The 18,295-nt window shown below is 41.2% G+C and overlaps 1 protein-coding gene across 7 annotated transcripts in view; it reads right to left on the minus strand.

The window, feature by feature from the left end:
* Window positions 1–18,295, minus strand: part of ZBTB46 (zinc finger and BTB domain containing 46) — a 59,369-nt gene that overhangs the window by 18,215 nt on the left and 22,859 nt on the right. For 6 of the 7 annotated variants that reach the window (XR_012631431.1, XM_074888295.1, XM_074888292.1 and 3 more), the window contains 2 exons: window positions 6,372–6,653; window positions 262–434 (listed from right to left, as the gene is read on the minus strand). Coding sequence is in view for 6 of the 7 variants with exons in the window: in XM_074888295.1 (XP_074744396.1) it covers window positions 262–434; window positions 6,372–6,653 (455 nt within the window). In the remaining variant the exon portion in view is untranslated. The remainder of the gene's footprint in view (window positions 1–261; window positions 435–6,371; window positions 6,654–18,295) is intronic. The other variant, XM_074888297.1, reaches the window with a different exon arrangement.

An 18,295-nucleotide genomic window follows, 5' to 3' on the forward strand; every position in this document is an offset into this window, starting at 1 on the left:
CAAACAAAGGGATTTACAATAAAATACAGGTTTTTGAACACAAGTTCTGTTGAGGTAAGGCAGAAAGACTAAAATTAGGACAGCACCAGCCCTGACCTCAGACTTCTAGTTTTAAAATACCCTGTATTTAAAAAAGAAAAAAAAGCTAACAGATCAAAGTGTAAAGTATTACGGTCCTTCAAAGCACTGCTAACTGGGGAGAATTTGATTAAACAAATACCTTTGCATTTAAATTTCTTGCGTCTTCCCCCACAGTCTTACCTGGGTTGAGGAAGGCACCTCTCCTTTTATCATGGTTTCTGGTGACATTTCACCAGAAGAGCAGATCTCGGGGGGGCTCTGAGTGGCAAGGTGTGATGAAGGCAGCGGGGGAGATGGTGCTTCCACTTTGCCATCACATTCGCCCCTTGAACGATTCAAGTTGGTGCCAGGCCCTGGGGAACACAGGAAACGAATCTCACCCACGTGAACTAGCACCAGCTGGTGGTTTTTTAAAAAAGGCTTTGCAAAGGCAGCGCACCAGCACTCGCAGCTTATCTTCTGTCAGTGGGAGGGAATGCAGCAGGACAGTGATGCCAGGCTTTTTTGGTTGGGTTTTTTTTTTTTTTTTTAAACCAGCCTCCCCACCCAAAATGCCTCGTCTGTGCATGATGTATGTAGTGGAGTTATATCGCGTGGCACCGTCACTAAAGAGTCCGTCGGGAGGAAGCAGCACAGCGCAGCACAAATATCCAGAGCAATCGCTTTTCTGAGAGACACCCTTGGAGAAGCACCATTTCAAACACATACGTTTTGATCTTTAAGTAACGCACACACAAACTTTATTCTACTACTAACTTTCTTGAAAATTTATGTCAAAGCTTCAGATCTCAAGATCTGACCGTGGTGTTTTATTGAATACAGTACTGTCAGTCCTTGATCTCAAAGTGCTTTACAAAAGATGGGAAAAAATATTCCTTTCATCCTACAGTTAGCAAGCATGGAAGTTCAAATATTTGTACAAAACTATTCAATTATACCTGACAGTCGTTACATTCTAAAAATCTAGCATAGTTAAAAAAGCAAACATTATTCGTTTGGCCGAAGCAGAATCGTACCCTCTTGCCTACGCTGCAGCAACAGCCAAATGGTAAACAATGTTCCAGAAACTGCACTGATAATCAGTGACAAATCTACGTACAAATAAAGACTGCGTAATCAAGATCGGCGTACGTTACAAGTTGTTAAACAAACTTTAACAAACACCTTGACTGAATATTGGAGTGACATATCGAGCAGGTCATTATTTTCGAAAAGCAAGCAGGAGAAATCAGAAGCAGATATGGCATAAAAGTAAACAAATTTGTATTTACAGCACTCTATGCCCTAAAGGCTTTTTTATTTCTAACACAAAAGACTCTGATTGAAACCTTTACAGATATAAAAAACACAGTCTTTAATACAGCTACAAATAACAAGTCAAAGTTTATACTATGCCCGAATACAATACACTGTGATCTGGGTCACAACAAAGCATTTGAGTGAAACCACACAAAGGTTTCTAAATGTGAACAATCCCAAACCTAACTTTTTATCAGCTATCAAAGGAAATTCTGCTCTTGTGCCACAAGCTGGATGTTTGATTTACCTTCCTCCACTTTGATCGCAGATTGAAATCTTTCACAACTTAGTTAACTCTATTCAAGTGTGATAACAATACTTCCAGTTTTCATTCTGGTGGTGCTCATCTATTGCTGGTATAATTTAAAGGCAAGACAACAGAATGCTAAAACCCCGTGAATTCAAGGTAGGAAAAAATGGGGGGAAAAGTGAAATCGTCAGTATTTCCTGTCAGAAACTGTTACCAGGAAGCCAGCTCTCCAGGTCCATAGCAGAATTCCTGCCTAGACATCCACACGATCCTTTTTTTCCCCTGAACATCCCAAACTGATTCAAACCTCTCTGTTTCCATTGAAGCTACACGCTGGGACCATCGGCAGCTTTGAGGCATCTCCGGGGTGCACTTCCTTAAACAAATGGTATTTTAACATACAGTAAAGATAAGCCAGTGGGGTCTGGCTTGATTAATTCTTTATTAGCACCTCTACAGAGTTACACGGGTTCCTAAGAAACTATGCACTTCTTAAAGCAAAAGTTAAGGCTAAGGAACGAGCAATGAAACAGAGTAAGGAGAAACAATAAAATCAATCATCCCACGTGAGCCACAAAGATGTACAACAAAGTACAAAGATGCTTTTTAAAACAGTAATTAATATTTATTTGTTTTCAACAACTGCAAGTAACACAAGAAGAGACACCTACAAAAATGAACCATATTTTGTACACGAGAACACAAATGGCACCTGAATTTACATTTTGTCCCGTTCTGACCAGTACCGCGAGGAACCTTTTTCCCTCCTGAATTTGTATTGAAATTAATTTCAATGAAAAGTATTTTAACTTCTAAATCAGAAATCAAAAGTGCTTTCCTTCAGTCAGCTTTGCTTGTGAAAGATGATGCGGTTTAGCAGTATTTACATGAATACAGTATTCTCTGACAGCTGGACAGTAAGCTATTGTGGAAAAGAGAAAGGCAAAGGTTATTATAGCTTGTTTAAAACTGCATCCATTCTCCCCTAAATCTTCATTTACCATGTACAAAAATTCCACGCCAAACTGAATACCTTTAACTCCCTCTTAGGAGAGTTGACCATTATGTAAAATGTATTCCTTTAACATCCAGTGCGAGTATAAATTATTGGCTCCAATGAACCACTAACTAAAAATAACGTATTAGCCGGTTTGCCCAAAAGAAAAGGGCTCTGTGTACCATGTAATCACTTGGCCAGCAAGCTTCATAGGAATTGCTTCTATAAACAGTTTCAGTTGCAACAGGGTAAACAGGAAAAGCCAAACTTAGACATATAAAAAAGTATGCAATGTACTATTCTGAAAATGTGCAAGAGTCGCCCTTTAAGAGTCTGTCACCCCAAAATCTGAAAGCTTTGACTTTTTTTTAAATGAGAAAACAAGGCTGTAAACTAATCTATTCCTTTTCTAATGAATATTCAACTTCTCATCCTCTTGATTACACTTGGCAAAACCAGCTAAAAACATTCAACTAAAGCCTTTGAGACTTTTGTGGATGTGGTGTAACCGTACAGAACAATGCTACCAAAGTTCAGTATCGTAAATGAAATGAGAGACACATCATCAAACCAAGGAGCTCAGTAGAACCGCACTGCTGAAGCTGGAAATCAGCAAAGCATAAATAACCTGCTTTTACAGACAAGCCATGAAAACACGTGAAGATGAGAAAAACTGAACCTCTTATAATGTCTTATCTGAAAGACATCCCCAACAGTAAACTATGCGGGTTCAGTAACTAATGGTTCCCAAGACGACCTCAGTGTTACCCATGAACAACTCATATGTATTTTTTTTTCTGCAAAACCTGCATGTTCTTTAGGTCTGACAAGCATATGAACAATGTTGATCTTGACCATCCACCATGAACATCATAAATTCTCAGAGCCCTTCAGCTGCAGGTTATCTGGTAACTGTGATACCCAAATGGCAAGATATTTAAATTTTCCCTCCTGATTTTAAATTAGCTTGAACTGGTTAACTTTAGAAATGCTGTACTGCTGTTTGACTACATCATAGTGATACAACACCCCTCTCGCACACCCCGGGCTTCGTTTCCCATCAGCAGAATGTTAAGTATTTTCACTCCTCATACAATCATTACAATGTACAATGAATTAGGAAAAAAGAACACTGGCCAACATGAAAACCTTGGGGTATTCTCTATTAACTTTTACAACAGGATGAACTATGCAGAAGAAAAAATGAAAATTTGTAGTGTATGCAGTAACTTGCAGAGTAATATCCCCTTTAGAAACTGCTCATCAGAATTTTAAACACGTATCATATACCCTTTGGATCTGTCCACCTCCATTAAATCTTTTCCTCCAGAAAAGAAAAATAAATGTGAACACTGCTCCTTCCTTACTGTAGTGCTTCGTAAGAGAACACGAAGACAATCCAGTGAGAGCAGTTAAGATTAAAAACCACTTCACATTTTTTAAACTCAAGAGAGATTGATCACTTAAAACTTGTGAAGTTAGTGCATTTCCTTTTCAAATCAAACAGATGAACACTGTGCTGGTTTTGGGCTTTTAAAAAAAAAAAAAAAAAAAAAATATCTTTTTCACTGTGCTCCTGCCTACTCCCCCCGCCTTTTTTTTTTTTTTTTTAATATAACCCAGGACTTAAAATGACTCAACATCCTCAAATTGTGTTTGAAGAAAAATGTGAAAAACACCTACAAAGCTAGCACCAACCTAGACTCTGCTTTTAGATCTCCAGAATCTTGTTACCATTTGCTTTACTGTCATTTTATACACTGAAAATTCTCATTAAACTTGATGTCCTATTGTATTCAGTAACGACCACTTAAAAGCAAGAGTCTTGTATCAGAACATCTTTTTCAAGTGATTAAAATAAATCAATACCTGTGAATTTGAATAAGATGAAAGAAAAAACATGTCCCTTAACTCTCTGCTTCTGTAAAAACCCTCTTCGCAGGCCACAGCCACATCCACCCACTGGTGTGAGCGCTACAGACCAAGCGAGCTGTCTTTTTGTCTTATGCAATTCGCTTTGCTTCCATAAAGATGAGATAATTGAAGCTCAGCTGAATGAAATTCAAGTAATAGTGAGAGGACTGGAAAATAGGGACCTCAAACACAGGCTGGAAGGACCTCCCGAGCCATCGCACCCCTCGATGAGCAACCTCGATTTCTACGCCCTTTTCTACATGTGTCAAGCTTTATTTTAAACTCAGCTGGTCTTCTGCCTACACCATGCCTGTTCCTAAACTCTGCTTCTCATCTGGTTAGGCAGTCTCTAATTTCTAGCCCAAATTTATGACTGCCTTATACTAATTTGTCTTTACGCCAAGTGGTCCTTCAGCTTTTAAGGAAAATCTAAAGCCCTCCAAGCAAGAGAGGGATGATAGATAGAGGGCAGCCCCGTCATTATTCCAGTTTATCATGACAGGAGATGAAACCGCTGATTTTGCCTGTCACAGACCCGAACACGTGGTGTGTAAATGACCCTCGCAGCCGTGCACGGATCGACGCTCCCACCCGCCCCGGTGCCAGCCGAGGGCACGCTTCTCACCGCTCGCAAGCCTGGCGACTGAACTGCTGCTCAGGGTCTTGGCTACTGCATCGCAACCAAGGGATTTCTACCCAGGAGCCTAGTTTGAACCACCTAAATCTGATTTAATTGGGAGATCATTCCATAAGCGAACTACGGTTGAAGAAACAAGAATGTTGCATTAGCAACTCCCCCCAAACATTTAAGCTGCAGACTAAGGTACAAAAATTTTATTTTTTCTCTCTCAACTTAAAAATATTTTTAAAAAATCATTCCACCGATCAGATATGAGAAGCAAAAAGAGATACTAAGACTGACGTTACATTGTCCAATTATTTCTATCATACAACTCAAGTGACCACTAAAAGTTATCTATCTTTTGCCATTGAGAAAAGTAAAGATAAAATAAAATAACAGATATCTTAAGTGAACTTTTCATTCCATTTAATTGGTCAATTTTCTCAGTATAGATTAAAATAAACCTTTTCTGCTGGAAACTAACATGTAGCACTCCTCTTGCTCTATTTGATGTCACAAATGATATCCCCATCTTCCGAGAATATTATTAAAATACAGCATTAATGATTTTTCTTTCTTTGCGCACTAGAGAATCAAACTATCTTACGACTGCAATGACAAAAATACAAAAGTGTGCTGCAAAATAAGCTGTCCACACATAACGGTACATCAGCTGTCTCCAACAGATCCCCAGTAGAGAAACATTCATTTCCATGTGCAAGTCTAACAAAACAATCAATAGCTGCTCATTACTCAGAGAGAGGTCTAAAAAGTGAACAGCAAGAAGCAAAGATCACACGATCCACGAAATCACAACTTTTTCTACAGGAGCAACAGTCAAGCCTCCTCTCAACATTAATTTTGGATTCAAAACCTCTGGAGCTACTTCTTTTACCACAAGGATTCAAATACTCTGTATTGTGTTTCTAAGTACCATTTTGCAAACAAGTACAACAGAAATTTGAGGACAAGCACTACATACACGTGCACTGAATACTTTTTTCTATGGCTTCGGCAGTTAACATTAAAGTTGGATCGATTACCAGACACAATTTTCCAAATTTTATGGAAAATGGGATTAAGCAGGACTTAAAACTGGATATAAACATATCGGTAGTAATAAATGAGGCAGTGGCCTGTATCATCTTCTCACTAAAGATTTCACTTAAAGCATCAGTTAACAAAAAAATATAAAAACACAAACTTACGAGAGAGAGAATGCGTGCCTTTGGGTAAGTACTCAAACAGCAGAGAACTATCCTCTCCCAGCATGTCGGCTTTCAGAGACAGCAAACTGTTCTTACTCATGAGAGCCGCGCGCAGGTTGGCGACGGTGGCGGCCTGGAGCGCATCCTCCTTCTCCGGAGTGAGGGGCTGCGAGATGTAGCTGGCTTCCCCCCCCAGGAGGGCTTCGTCCACGCTGGCGTAGGGGTCCGATCGCTCCACTCTGCTGTCAGAGCTGCTGGGCTCTGTTACCGTCACGTCAGCACCTGCGTGACAAAAAGATGCCGTCAGAGACACAAGCAAACTCCTGCGATGTGGCGCACCGGCCACGCGTGCCCACCTAACCACGGGTCCGAATAACTGAGAACCAGGAACTTGTCACCACCTAGTTTGGCTTTATTGTCACTTTTCATGTGAGAGGGCTGTTTCTCACCCCCCCTTTTCCAAAAGTCCGAAGATGAAGCCGGCAGTTCAGAGGCTCGATAGGAAGCGGCACCCGCCCCACGCCTGGGGATTTCTGTGCTTCAGGCCTGCGTCCATCCGCACCCTTCACCTCTGCCCCGTCAACGGGTCGGAACTTCAGCACCACGTGCTATGACGGCAGGGCAGAGGGAGAGCGATGGGTACAACCTCCCCTACCACCCCTAACTGGACAAAACTTTATTTATTTTAAACAAAGATTTCAGGATAGTCTGCTAGCACTGAAATGACGTTCAAATGTTTAAGTTCTGGTTTTTCCATAATTTTACTCCGGTAGTTCAAATTTTCATTCCTTCCTTTCTTCCCCACGATGAAGGTTTTGAAAAATCCAGTAATAATTCCACCCTGTAATAGTGGACTGCTAATTAGTATTGATCCCTTGGGGTCACTTATCTGAAAAATACACAGTAATAAGTGGCTGCCAGCATATATCACAGGGTGGGTTTTATACAGAAGTGATGCAGTTAAAAACAAAAAACAAAGACACAGATGAGCCACTTGACAACAGGTAGCTACAAAGAAGCTGCATAAACAGCACAACAGACTATTAACAAAAACATCAACTAATGAACCCAAACAAAAAATGAAAAAGCTATGATAAGGCTAATTCCTCCCTGCAAAAACATAGTTTATTTTTGCATTTTGGGGGAGGTCTAGTTAAAGATTCTTGTTTGAACTTTGACTTTCTTACAGTCTTAAATAATTTATGTATTTTTATGTAAAGGAACGCGACTCTTACACTCCTCTCTGTTCTTCACAGTAAACAAAAACATTATCTACAAAAAGGGCTGTTACCCTGTTTATAAAGTGCGTAAACCAAATTGCAATTATCTGTTCCAGAATCTGCAGCAGCAGAACAGAGGTGACACACTCAAAACCCAGTCAAGGACCTGGCAAACAGGGCTAAAGCTTCCCAACAAACAGATGTTTTTGTAGCATTTGTACTATTAAGATGCAGAGGGAAAAAAATCCAAATCCAAAGAGACAGCATTGATAAAGAGTGATCAGATGGAAAAAGTTGTTTTGCAGATCCTGAACATTTTAATGCCTCCTAGTTCAAAATACAGTTAAATCTACTTAACGCGAGAGGCAACTACTACAGTTCAAAATAGTGGTATGACACGTACAAAATTAACACTCAGCTGCTTTCACAAATTCATCTTGCACTTCTCTGGACAAGGAATTCAGGTGTTGCTCATACACACCAATCAACTTATTCCCACACAAGTTTCACGGCAGCAGAGCTCACAAAAAGGGAAGAGGAAGAGTGTGGCACACCAGCACTCGGTTGTAGCGTTCGACAACTTCAAACCAGGGCAAGACATCAATCTACACAGCCTTATTAAAAATGCTAATGAGGACACTGGTACAGTGCCTACCTCCTGTAACCTGAAAATCAGCTAAAGGAAGATTATTATATTCATCTCATTTTACAGGTGGTGACTGCCAGAGAATGACGTGGTGACTGGCTCGAGGTGTCCAGCCCGCGGAGCTGGGATCAGTCTGAATTCCCCAGTCCCGGCCAAGGTCACACCAGATCCCTTAACACGTTCACATTCACTTTACTGGGCTGTGCTGTACTGCCAGTACCTCTTACTGGTAAGTTTTTCCACTTCCTTTCAAAAACAAAAAGCCTCAAGGCAAACAATAAGGAAAAAACAATCATTAGCAGAGTACTCCTACACCCCGGAGATGTAAGGAACTCCCAAGGCTGGGGGCTACAAACACACCAGCAGCAACTCTGCAAACTATCAGAGAGGCTCTCTCTTTAAACCAAACCATTTTCCCTCCTCTGTCCGTGTTTTGCTTCTGTAATCTCATATGATCAGTTTTATCAAATCTTAGCCAAGCAGAAGAATTCAATTGCTTTGAATTTTTACATATTTTGTCATCCCTCTGTTACCGAGTGAGCGTTTAACGGGTATATGCATTTTTCTAGATGATAACAAAGTTTGTTTTAAAAACAAACATTTCCACATAAAGGGAAGTTACAAGAGTTTAAAAAACAGCAGCTGCTACAAAAGGTGGCGAAGAAAGTGAATTCTAGCCCATTAAACTGCTAATGTAACAGACAGCTTTATCAAATCAAAGCCATTCCTCTGCTCCTCACCACCCACACGGCAAATCACAGCAGATAACTCAGGCCAGAAAGCGTGTTTGTCAACAAAACGGTGTTGCCAAATAACCGGGCAGGCAGTAAATCACCTTGCGTTTTCTCCCGTCCTTTTTCATAGCCAATTACAGATGCTGATTGACAGTTGCCAGAATCTGCTGCTGCCTGCTGCACATAAACACTAATTGCTAAAACACACGCAGATTAATTGTAACCACAACAAGACATTAAATGTTCCTCAAAAGCCAAGATTAGAGACAGACAGTGAAATAGAGGCTTTAGAGCTTCCAGTATTTATAGCTGATGTAACCTAATCAAATACATATTAAGACAAAATAAATATCCACTTAGTCACATAAGGACTAAAATATTCTCAGTGCACCAAAACCCAAAAATGCATGAAGTTCCTCTTCACAGCGCCTCCAAAACCACTTCTCCCTTTTCACTAGAATACAGCTTCTTTTACAACATTTAGCCAAAGAAGTATATGAATCAAAAGTATCCGTCACTTCCTGGTAATCTAAACTGTTTACTACAGGGCTTCAACAGTACGTAAACCAAGCTTTAGTAAATGAGCTTCTATTCTGCAATTATTCAAGGCAGCGGGTCACATGGCAGCCCGAGAGCTCCATCCAACTCCTCCACATCTCATTTTTCACACCGCTGAGACAGTCCCCGCGACTGCACAGATTCCAGGCACCGCTCGCAGGAAATCCCGATCGGGGCAGCAAGCTAAACACGGGATTAATGCTGCTCTAAAAAACCAAGCTCATTAGTCTCTTTAGCAAATAATTATTTTGCAGTTATTCTACTACACCAGCCTACTTTCCAAAACACGGAAGCTTTAGAAAAGCTTTATTAGTTTGTTGACTTGGATGAATATTTTTTATTATAATTTTTTATTTTCAGATAAAACACAGGGCCTATTTTTTAACAATTTTGGCAACAGTATTTCCATGCATCTCAAACTCCCAAAGCAACACTGAACTGGCGAAGTTCTTATCTACACATGAAAGCCTAACGCAAAAGGAATATATTCTCACAGAGATCACACATCCCAGCTCAGCACAGCACAACAAAACACGTCACTCCCAGCCACGCTGACCAGGCTTTATTAAATCTATAGAGAGGAATAACGCTCACGCCAGTACGACACCCCAAACACAGACGGGGTGGCTGTTGTGCAGACATTTACACCTGGGCAAAACAAAAGTGAACTGTCTGCTTGCTCTGCAAGGGAAGTACATCCGCAGCAAACTCCTTTGCTTTGCTACACTACGTGAAGCTCAAATCCAGACCAGAAATCCCATTTATCAGCAGGCAAGCTGCTACTACCATTAAAATAAAAAATTACCTCAGAGTCATATAAAACTGAGCTCCTGTCACAAACCCAGGTGTGAGAAAACCAAGCTCTACTAGTCAGAAAATCAGGCAGTGCTATAGATATCTGCCAGCCCCTCGAAAAGGGCTACAGCAGAAGTAAAGGTGATGCAACTTACTAAAAGTATCCGAATGAAATGTTCATGTGACAAATTGTTTTCCAACACCTAGGAGAAAACTGACAGTAAAAAGCATTAAACCTAGTCAAACAACCAAAAAAATACATATGTCATCTCAGAAAGACCAAGGAAAAGCTTCATTTTAAAGAATCCATTTGACTAATTACTTTAACACAAAAAACATTTTTGTCTTGTATTTCTTCCCCCTGCTTCAGTCATTTTTCCCTCGTTACAGTTTAAAACTCAGCTGTTACCAAACTACCTCCTCAGTCCCTGCTTCTTTCACACCACTTATTTCTTGTTTGTATTGTGTTGTTACCTTTTCAGTAAACCCCCAGTTGTGTTTTCTGTTGTTTCCCAGACTCCCAATGCTATTATTCTCTTTCATAATCTGGGGTTTTTTTAAGTAATTTTCTCCTCTTTCAACTTTCATTCCTGCTCTCTCATGTACATAGTTGAACATCTTCTAAAAATCTGTAGCTGGAGGACTAAACGCATGAGAAGAAAGGCGTGAATAAAAGCCATACAAGATCACATCTGTTGCTGGAAAATTCAAAGCAGAAACAAGCTCTTCCCCAAGAACTAAAGGCAACGTTTTGCCAGGTCGCTATGCCTCAATATTGCTCTTTTCATTACGGTCTCAAGGTAAGAGGAGATCCAAGAAGTCTGTCATCTTCTCTTCAAAGTCCCCTTGTGTTTGGCAGAAATACAAAGCAGTAACGCTTCCCCCTCGGTCTCCCGAGTTTCCAGGATGATGAGGTCGCGTGACACGCGTCGTCAAGCGACTGCCTACCTAATCAAAGTGACCCGACCGCCAGCGAGGTGGGGCAAGTCAGCCAGCAAACGCGGCGGTCCTTGAAAGGAGCGCAACACTATTTAGCTTATCACTTATAGCCAAAGCTTTAAGCCAGTTTCTCTAAGTTCTCTCTCTCACCCCAGCAAATTTCAGGAAGCTTTTAGGAGCCCCTCCAACCTCTCCTCAACTCCCCTCGGATGTAGCGCTTTTCCACACAGCACGAGCCATCCCTCCGAGCACACCCTTTTGAACGGGAGGTTATCGCTGCTCAGCACCTGGAGTAAACTCATCGGATCTGTACGAGTCCCCACAACCTCCAAAGACAACGGCAGTTCAAGTTCAGAAAGTGTCCTCACCCTTTCCACATAGCTCGCCCGATCTCACAGCGGCAGTACCTCTTTCACTGGAATTTAAGCCTTCAGGTGCTTCAGCAGAACTAACGCCATCGCCCTGCCCATTTCACCAGCATCCTTTTAACCCAACAGCAGTAGCACTGTCAACTAAACCCAGCCACAGTCTCTGGCTGCCTGCATTTTGTGGACACTTGCCAAAGCTAGGGGCGACAGCAAGATCCCACAACTGTCTGGAGCTAATTAAAGAAACCCTGGATAATCTTATATCCTACTCTTATTTGTAAAGCACACTTGACAGTCATAAACAGTAGAACCCCCAGCTAAGTCCACCAAATACTTTCCCTCCCATAGGCAAATGTGAAGTGGGGCTGGCAAGTCATACTGCTTATTCTTTGTAACGCATGTAAGAACAAAGCACATTTAAAAAAACCCACAGCAAAGTCTACAGGGGGAGAGAGTATTCTCCCTCTACATAAGTTAGGGTGGAAAGGTGAAGGGAAGGAAAGACAAACTTTGAGGTACACGAGTTCTGCTGTCAGGAACAGAAAGGCAACATCGAGGAAAGTACAGATTGAGAAGAGCAACTGAAGTTACGTCTTAAGTGGTGGCATGAACAGACAGCGAGCGAGTAGCTGTCCTGACTTGTGACAGCGTTACTGCTGCATTAACTGGGTCCATTTTTAAAAATCATAGAATAAATTGGATTGAAAGTGATTTCACAGCTACATTTGGAGTTAGATCCAGTTGCTCAGGGCCTTGTATAATCAAGTGCTGAGTATCTGCAGGGGGAGAGATACCACAACTTCTTCAGGCCCTTCCGCCACCGATTAACCGCTCTTTTAGCCCATGAGAATCTCCCTTCCTATAACTCATGTCCGTTACCTCTCATCATTTCTCCATACACATCTGAGAAGGGTCTGGCTCTGGACAACCCATCCACCCCCTTTTCTTCAAGGTTAAACCACGCTGTCTCAGCCTGTCCATGTACACGATATCTTGATAGCCTCGGCTGGGCTTGCTCAAGCTTGTCAAAGTCTTTCTTCTCCTGGAGATCCCCAAACTGGATCTTGTACTCCAGACATGCTTGACACGCTACGTACGCTCTTCGTGAGGCAGCTGAGCATGCAGCCAGCCTTCGCTGCTGCGAGGGCACGCAGGCCCCTCTTCAGCTCCTTGCTCACCAGAACACATTTTCTGCAAAGCTGCTTTCTCGCTCCTTGCCTGCCAACCTATTCTGGTGCACGGGGTTATTCTGTCCCACATGCAGGACTTCACATTTGTCTTTGTTGAATTCACGCTGTGTCTGGCACCGCTGCCTTCCAGCAAATCATTCCTCCCAGCCTGGTGTCATCCAAAAACTTGCTGAGGGTTCGCTCCATCCCACCGCCCAAGTTGCTAACGAACAAAGTGAACAGCATCAGCCTGGAAGCTCCCTGGAATGGACGCAGGCCTCACGCCTTCTGGGTAGTTGTTTAGGATCTCCTGCACACAGCTGGATAATTTTTAGTGTGGTAGTAAATGTACTTTTTTGTTTACAACATGACAAGCAGAGAGGGCAGAGGGGTGTGAGGGAAGAGGCCCCAACATCAGCAACCTCTCCCACCCCAAATGCTCATTCCTGCATCCTCCCCTGCTACTCCCTCAGTTGTACCAAGACTATGTGGATAGTTGTGAGGTGAACTTGAGACAGGAACTAATATATTAAAAATAAACTGGTTTATTAAAAAAGTTATTTTTAAACCCAGATCAGTTCCCCAATCCGGTTCACTACATGGTTGTACAGACATTTTCACCGGAACAACTGCAGGAGAGCGTGGGGGTGCAATTAAGTACCAAGGGAAAGTGGGAGCCACTTAAACTCAGCTTTTCTTTCAAGGACACTGCCAAATTATGACCTGAGCTGAACTCTTCTGGAAAAAACTCAGATGAAATCAAAGACTTAATTTTCTGAGGTTCTTCTACCTATTTGTGTCAAGTATCTACACAGATCTGTCTGACAGTAGATTTCATCTAAAATTTCAGGGATGATGTTTCTTGTATAGGTTTAGGAAGATTTGGCTTGATCTCCTTCTGTGCAAAAGATATAATTAATTTTTAAACTCACAGGGAAAAAAAAAAAAAACTTTTCATTTCCTAGTGTTTTTTTCTTGGGAATAAAAAAAAAAAAAAGGAGCACCTTGGCTGGTAGAAAAAAAATGACAATCTTTTACCAGCTGCTAAAAATATCCTTGAAGCTTGTGTTTCAGATACCCCCTCCTTTCTAGCAGGAATCCTTCAAAAGCATTGCACAACTTACTATTTGTTAAGCAAAACCCAGCATTCTCACATACTGTAGTATTTACATGGAGAAGTGATGCCATGAGCTATATTGGTTTTGATTAGCACTATTTTACAAACATAATAGTACACATGTGGATATAATAAATGTGCACAGCATTCAAAATAAGCTCCAATTTCACAACTCGGGAAACTATCAGGCAAACACAGATATTTAACCACAACATATATGATCATTAAAAACTGCCTTTATGTTAAAGACCGTAAGATATCTTAAGTGAATGCTTATGGAACCAAAAGCGTGGTCTCCTTCAGGCTGCACTTTCCCATCCCTCTCCTTCCAGGTTTGAGTCCCGCTACAGCTTCTCAACCCTGATTTAAAGCAGAGTGACCTGGGACACTGCCCTGCACTGTTGGGATCTGAATCGCTGAGAAACAACATCCTGCATAAAACTGCAAATTTTCAATGCTGTGACTATTTCTGGAGTGCTCAGGGGGAGTCCGTGCCAACTGAAAGGCAGCATTCATCATACAGGCTTGAATATCATTTTCAAGCCTACAGCCATAGGATGTTCTCCATCTATGTTTTACCAACAGAAACATTCTCCTCAATACCTCTAGAATAGCATTTCTAAAATAAAACAGGCTTGTTCTACACAAATACAATCTGGTTTTACACTGATATTTCTGCAGTGGTATTCTAAAAGCACAAATATATCTTTGTTTTCCTCAAAACAGTAATCAGTCTACAAGTATCAACTGGAAAATTCCCTCCACTCCTCCAAGTATCTGAAGAAAATAATCAGTTTTTATCTCTTTCCTGTAATATTTGTTTTTCTAACATTGAATCAAATTCTGCAGCTATTTTTCCATGATCTGTGTCAGCAAAAGGAGCTCCTGGCCCCAAACCCAGCTGCTTGTTGCTGCTCTCCCACAGCCTGTTCGTGACGTCAACTCAACTGCTCGTAGGGCTACAGAGTAAACCTGGTCAACAAGCTCATCTTCCCCAAAGAAAGATACAACAAAACACCCAAATCCAAAGAAGAGAGAAGTGGTTAAATTGGATGAGTTAATTGGTTTTGAAACTATTCTAAAATGGAATAATAAAGTGGTCCTTGCAGGAGCAGGAATGACTGGGCAGTGCAGTAATACCTTAAGCCACACTCTTGTTTCCACAAAATATGCAGAGAATTGTCAGTAACTTCAAGCAGACTATCACTTTAAAAACGCTGAGGTTGACTGCGAGCTTAACCTCTTTTCTAAGTCTCATAACTCACACAGTAAAAGGACTGATATTATTCTCTACTGCTCCAGTCTCTTGCTGCACATCTGCACATGGACAGAAACATGAAGGGATAGAAATATAACACTCAAGTATCACATTAAATATGAACGCTAGTACTCATGATATGACAGGATGCTGAGTTACAACCTTTGAAAATCCTCAGGAAAAATATTTACCTTTTGAAATAAGTGCCTGTAAGAGATGTTAAAAAAAAATAATAATCTGAGACCAATGCAGCAAAGTTAGTTTTTGGGCTGGGTTCCTAGGCACTGCATCTAAAGAATTAATTCCTGCTATGTTTTAATGCAAAAGCAGCACTTCCGATAGGAAAGTGAAAGTCCTGAACAGTGATGAATGCAAAGTAGGATTAGAATTTTTTTAACGCTAAAATTCTAAAACCTTGATTTCTCACTTGTAATTTCAGTAAAGAAACAAGAAGAAGAATAAAAAAATATCTTTTTTGAAAGGTTGACATCTCTGTAAAGATGAGCCTAGGGTAACCTTGGCACAAGGAACAAACGAAATAGTGAGAAGGGCACTGGAGAGAGGGGAAGTGCCTCTGATCTCTGGAGTTAAAGCAGATTAACAGTCTCAGGGCTGCTACCACAGGGAGGAGGAAGAGGAGGAGGAGGAGGGCTTTGGAGCCTGGGGAAAATGGAATGCAGGGTGGGGAAAGGAAACAGACACTGAGCTTTGAGCTAAAGCTGGTTTAGGGTGGAACCATTTTAAAGCCAGGGTGTAGCCAGGGAATAAGTGTCTGGGTTTAAAGCAATGATTTTAGTTTCCAAACTTGAAAATAACCTGACCTAACCCTTTAATAACAGCAACTCAAAAGAGTTATTCCTGCAAATACTGCATCCTAATAATTTTGTTAGCCTGTAACTGTGGTGATACGGAGAACCTAAATTATTCACTGAGCCCTCTCTGCAATGTTTCTGCAAAATTCAGCATACGGACACAGCGGTCGGGGGGCTCGGTGGTTTGGGTTTTTTTTGGCTTGGTTTTGCATTTTGCTGCAACTAGCTGCCACCTCCACACAGCAAACTGGATACTTCACGCACATGAAGAGAGTACCAAAGACGGTCTAGAAACCTGGGCAGCTCGGTAAGCGCCAGAGGAATGCAGAACAGGGGCTAAGCTGATTTCGGGGGTGGCATTAGAGCACAAATCTGTAACCCCTCCAGGTCTGGCTGCGAAAGAAAGCCTGGCATCGCCAACTACCACTGCTTAAGGCATCGAAATAGCTCCCCAATAAAAACATCATTAAAACTCCCTCAATTGTAGCAAAACAAATTTTAGTACCTTGCTCTGTAACTACATCTTCATGAAAAGCAGGTGGAAAAATGCAGTAATTAACTTAATTTTCCAAGTGGCAGGCAATTTGTAATTTACTGTTACCTACCCTCAAAAATACTCCAACAGCTTTACGGTAAGCTGAACATTTTGATTCAAAACATCTATCCTCCTTAAAAAGTGATCTTTCCAAAACTGAGCCTAAAAGAATGATCTAAATAATGAACTAACAGTAGGAAACTACTAAAAGTTGACCCCATGTTGTTTTAGGACATCAGATATTAATCTGACAACAGAAATTTTAACCAGCCTAGTTCTCATTCGCAGCTGTAACAAATACTTAAACACATGCCTTCAGTTTTTACACTGCAACCACAACTCAGACCACGGCAGATGGATTGGAGGCTCCATCTCTTCAAGGCAACATCAATTTAAATGAAGAGTAAATGTCTGTATTCCGACTCAGTGATTTTTTTTGGCTGCCACGCTACGCGGATCATTTCAACACCGCATGCTTTCAATCTACCTACCAAGACTTCCCTTCGCACTCCTTCAATACGTTTGTTTTCGCCCCATAAAAATCCACAATTTACCAATATATCTTTATTTTAGGTAGGATGAATAGTAAATATCAAGTATGTGATACCACATCTCAAAAAATATGGTTTTCATACACTTTTTGAGGAGCAGGGCGAGAAGTTTTGGATAGGCCAGCGTAGAGGGATCAGCGTGCCACTGATGGGAGACAGGCAAGGCAGAACAGCACGTGGGAACACTGTTAATTTACTCTGCAGCTGCATTTCAAGCTGGAGCAAAAGGTTTTTAATATTGGGCTGCAGAAGTTAAAAAGAAGAGTGAAGAATGACTGGACAGGAGAGTGTTAGTCTCAGTGAGGTTTATCCATCTCTAATGGGACTAGCTGGTACAAAAGCCTAAAAATCAGTTCACTCATTGTGCCTTGATGCTCAACAGGTATTCCTGGCACAGGCATGTTCTGGTTTAACGTTGCTCCCTCATCTCTTCAGTCTGTCTCAGATACCACATGTACTACACCAAATTCAGGCTCTTTGTTCTCAGTTCTCTTGTTCTATAATCCCTCCTCCTGCTCCTTATTCTCTTCTCTCCTATGCCATGCCACCTCTCCTTCCCTTTATCTCCATTCCATGTTGGCATAATCCTTCGCACTAAATGGCCTCCATCACTGATTGCAAAACCCCATTCTTTCTGAGCTTGTTCATGCTACATTTTCTTTATTTCTTCACTAATATTAGCCTTCAGTTCTAGGCTGCAGATAATCATCTTTCTTCTCTTTTAAACACCAGCTCTTCAGGACAGGTAAACTGGTTGTTTATAAAGCATCATGTAAAGCCAGAAGTATTATACAGGTTTTGCAAAACAAAAATCTTGCAAGAGTTCCTTAAACACCTGAATCCTGAACACAGACACCACACTCAAGTTTTCCCTCTTGTCATTACGCAAGACTTCTATTCCACTACTGGGACTAATATGCTTGCCAAATATCACAACAGGACCAATGGAATTTTCACTGTTTTTTTAAATAATAATAGTAATTTTTAAAAAATTAAGGAAAGATTTGAAGATCTGCATTGAAAAGGTGAAAGAGTTACAGGAAGCCTGGTAGCTTGGTGAGAAAAAGACTTTTTTGCAAGAATAAAATTATCCTATAAAATGACAATCTACACATTCACCTACCTGCGCTCAGACAGGTGCAGAGACCTCACCTGCACAAAATCAGTTGAGAGTTCATCTAGACCGAGCTCTTTCTTGCCTCCCTCAGAAGCCTTCTGAAAT

The sequence above is a fragment of the Strix uralensis genome, chromosome 18 (genome assembly GCF_047716275.1).
Source record: "Strix uralensis isolate ZFMK-TIS-50842 chromosome 18, bStrUra1, whole genome shotgun sequence".
Lineage (NCBI taxonomy): Eukaryota > Metazoa > Chordata > Aves > Strigiformes > Strigidae > Strix > Strix uralensis.